General features: G+C 35.1%; 1 protein-coding gene across 9 annotated transcripts in view; it reads left to right on the top strand.

The window, feature by feature from the left end:
- The window catches only part of Dcaf6 (DDB1 and CUL4 associated factor 6), a 169,501-nt gene that overhangs the window by 95,450 nt on the left and 71,163 nt on the right, over positions 1 to 2,888 (top strand). For all 9 annotated transcript variants that reach the window (XM_023706302.1, XM_023706303.1, XM_023706304.1 and 6 more), the window contains exons 8-9: positions 645 to 738; positions 2,396 to 2,515. In XM_023706302.1, the coding sequence (XP_023562070.1) occupies positions 645 to 738; positions 2,396 to 2,515 (214 nt within the window). The remainder of the gene's footprint in view (positions 1 to 644; positions 739 to 2,395; positions 2,516 to 2,888) is intronic.

A 2,888-nucleotide genomic window follows, 5' to 3' on the forward strand; every position in this document is an offset into this window, starting at 1 on the left:
GCAAGATAGTATAATATAAGATATTATATAATATATAGTCATCTTACAGCATTCAGCTGAGGAAATTGATGTCATTTATATAGGGCTTTCTTGATATTATACTCTGTGCAATAGGAAAAGTTATTAGCCAAGAATAGAATGGTAAAGGTTTAGGATAGATGCTGGGGAGAAATGGAGAGCAAATTGTTAAGAATAATAATTCTACTTGTTAGGTGTGCAGGTATTTTGGCTGAAATGTACTTATTACATAAAAACCAAAGCTCAAACAGGTGAACTTCATATTGTCAGTTGAAAAGTGAGAGAAGTGGAGTTAGAAATCACATCTATGTGATTTCATAGTTCCATCCAGGCTCCAAGTTGAAGATACTAGTACAGATTGTCAGCATCAAAGGATGTTTATCAGGAGTGCTACAAAAGGCTGATGTAACATGAGTACATCTCTTGCATAGTTTATCAAAATAGTGAGATGGAAATAATCAGACTGAAAGTGTGCTCTAAGAGTTGACAGTCTGGGGTGTATCTCAGTGGTGAAGTGCTTGCAAGATACATGAAGCCCTGGGTTTGATCCTTGGCCTGGGAACAGGAGTGATTGGAGTGAATTTTCCTTTGGACTTACATAGGCTTTGCCTACCCTTTTCTTTTAGTTACGACAGCCTCCAGTTAAGCGTTTGAGACTTCGTGGTGATTGGTCAGATACTGGACCCAGAGCAAGGCCTGAGAGTGAACGAGAACGAGATGGTAATTATAGTTGGACAAGCTTTTTTGGCATATGGTATTTAAAAACTAACCTTTTTTTTTTTTTTCAATTTAGTACAGGGTCTACAGGGTCTTACTACACAGATTGGACTTGTAGTGATTCTTCTGATTTCAGCCTTCTAAGTGCTGGGATTACAGGCATGCACCATCATGCCCAGTCTCAATCACCATCTCGGTGTGCCCCAGGGGCAGTGCCAGCATAGCATACCAGGGATTGAACCCTCACTGCTGTGCTCTGCCTAAGGAGGCACTTTAGTCTGTTGAGCTGTCTGGCTGGCCCTAAAAATTAATGTTTTTAACTCCTCCTCTTCTTTTTTTTTTTTTTTTTTTAAACTACTCTCCAAGATGGTGCAGTGAATAAACTTGCATTTGTATCATTATGTACATGGGCAGATACAGCTTAGGATAGATTCCTAGAAGTAGAGTGACTGAGTCTTTAAATACAGTACTTTCTTTTGCAATATTGAGGATTGAAGTTGGGGGCCTTTGTACTTAGCTATACCCCTTAGCTCTTTTTAAAATTTTGTGACAGGGTCTCATTGCTGAGTTATTCAAGCTGCATTTAAATTTGCGATCTGTTGCTTTACCCTCCCAGCGTTAGGGAATTACAGGTGTACACCCCCCAATGGGTGTACATTTCAATTTTGCTGGTTATCAAATTGCTTTCAAAAAAAGACACACTAATTTATAATCCCATGAAATTTCTAAGAATACCCATTGCCCTCTGGAACACTGGATATTATCAGACTTACTAATTTTTACCTTTAGATATGAAGAAAAGTGGAAACTATTCCTTTACAAGCATAAAAAACTTGGAAGCTTTGGTATGATACACTTTAACTAGGATTAGTCTGAGTAAATTATATTAAATAAATGAGTAGTGAAGTCTTATTCTGATAATTTCAAAAATGTTTTATGATCAAAAACATATTTTTCAGTGTATTGTCCTTATTGTTACCTTGTAGTATATTTAAATGTAAAGCTATATTATATAATGGTGATAAAATACAAAATTCTGATTCCACTAAAACATTTCCATTTTACATGATTGTAGAATAGAGTTGTCACATTTTTAATTTGATATCATTTTAAAGTAAAACACTTATTTGATGGAAGAACAGGAGTATGGTTTCAACTAATTTCAGTTGTTTGAAATTTATGTACAGTAAAAGATGAAAATTCAATTTTAGAAAAATTTATGCAAAAACCTAAGTGTATATTTGTGTCTTTGCTTGATGATAATGCTCTAATGAAAGGGAAAACCTTTCTTTTACTCTCTTTGGCTTGGAATCTAGCAGCCTTTCCTAGCTGGGGATTCTTAAACGTAAAGATCTAAGTAAGTCTGGATGGGTTAAGAGATAAGAAAGTAACTACAAGTAGGCAAATTGGCAGAGATGAAGAAGGTGTGAGCCTTATTCTTGAGGCTCTTACCATGCACACAAAGGGTCACCGACATAATTGGCTATAAAATGTGATGAGGGACTTAATGAATTTTTGTGTACATCTTTATAATTTATTTAGGCAAATTGATTTTTAAAAAATTGCTTATATCTTAAAGCTCCTCATCCCTAGGTTTTTACATTGATAGAGGATCCTGACTTACTACTAGTCTCACTGATAAAATTCTATGTTAAAATAGGAGAGCAAAGTCCTAATGTATCACTGATGCAGAGAATGTCTGATATGCTATCAAGATGGTTTGAAGAAGCAAGTGAAGTTGCACAAAGCAATAGAGGACGAGGAAGATCTCGACCCAGAGGTAATTTTCTTACTAATAACGTCATCATGAAGGTGGCAGAAAACTATTTATACATGTTACTTTTATTTATATCAAATGTACACCATGGTTTATATCTGTAGTCGTTACAAGGTTTGTACAGTCAGTCCCAGAATTATGATTCCACAAACTGCCAGCCTTATCTTTTGCTTATTTCAAAAAAAGGAGAAAAGCCTGACATTTCCTACTTTTAAATGTACTTTGAGAATGGAAATAGAAAAATTATAAATACATAATTGACTAGGAAACATTATAATGTCAAGCCATACAGTTATATATAGAAGATGGGCAAGGCAATGATCCTGAGAATCTCCAGAAGATTTTTGAATCTAGCAGTTAATTGGAAAGATTCTCA

This window comes from Octodon degus, unplaced genomic scaffold (genome assembly GCF_000260255.1).
Source record: "Octodon degus isolate 3935 unplaced genomic scaffold, OctDeg1.0 scaffold00250, whole genome shotgun sequence".
NCBI lineage: Eukaryota > Metazoa > Chordata > Mammalia > Rodentia > Octodontidae > Octodon > Octodon degus.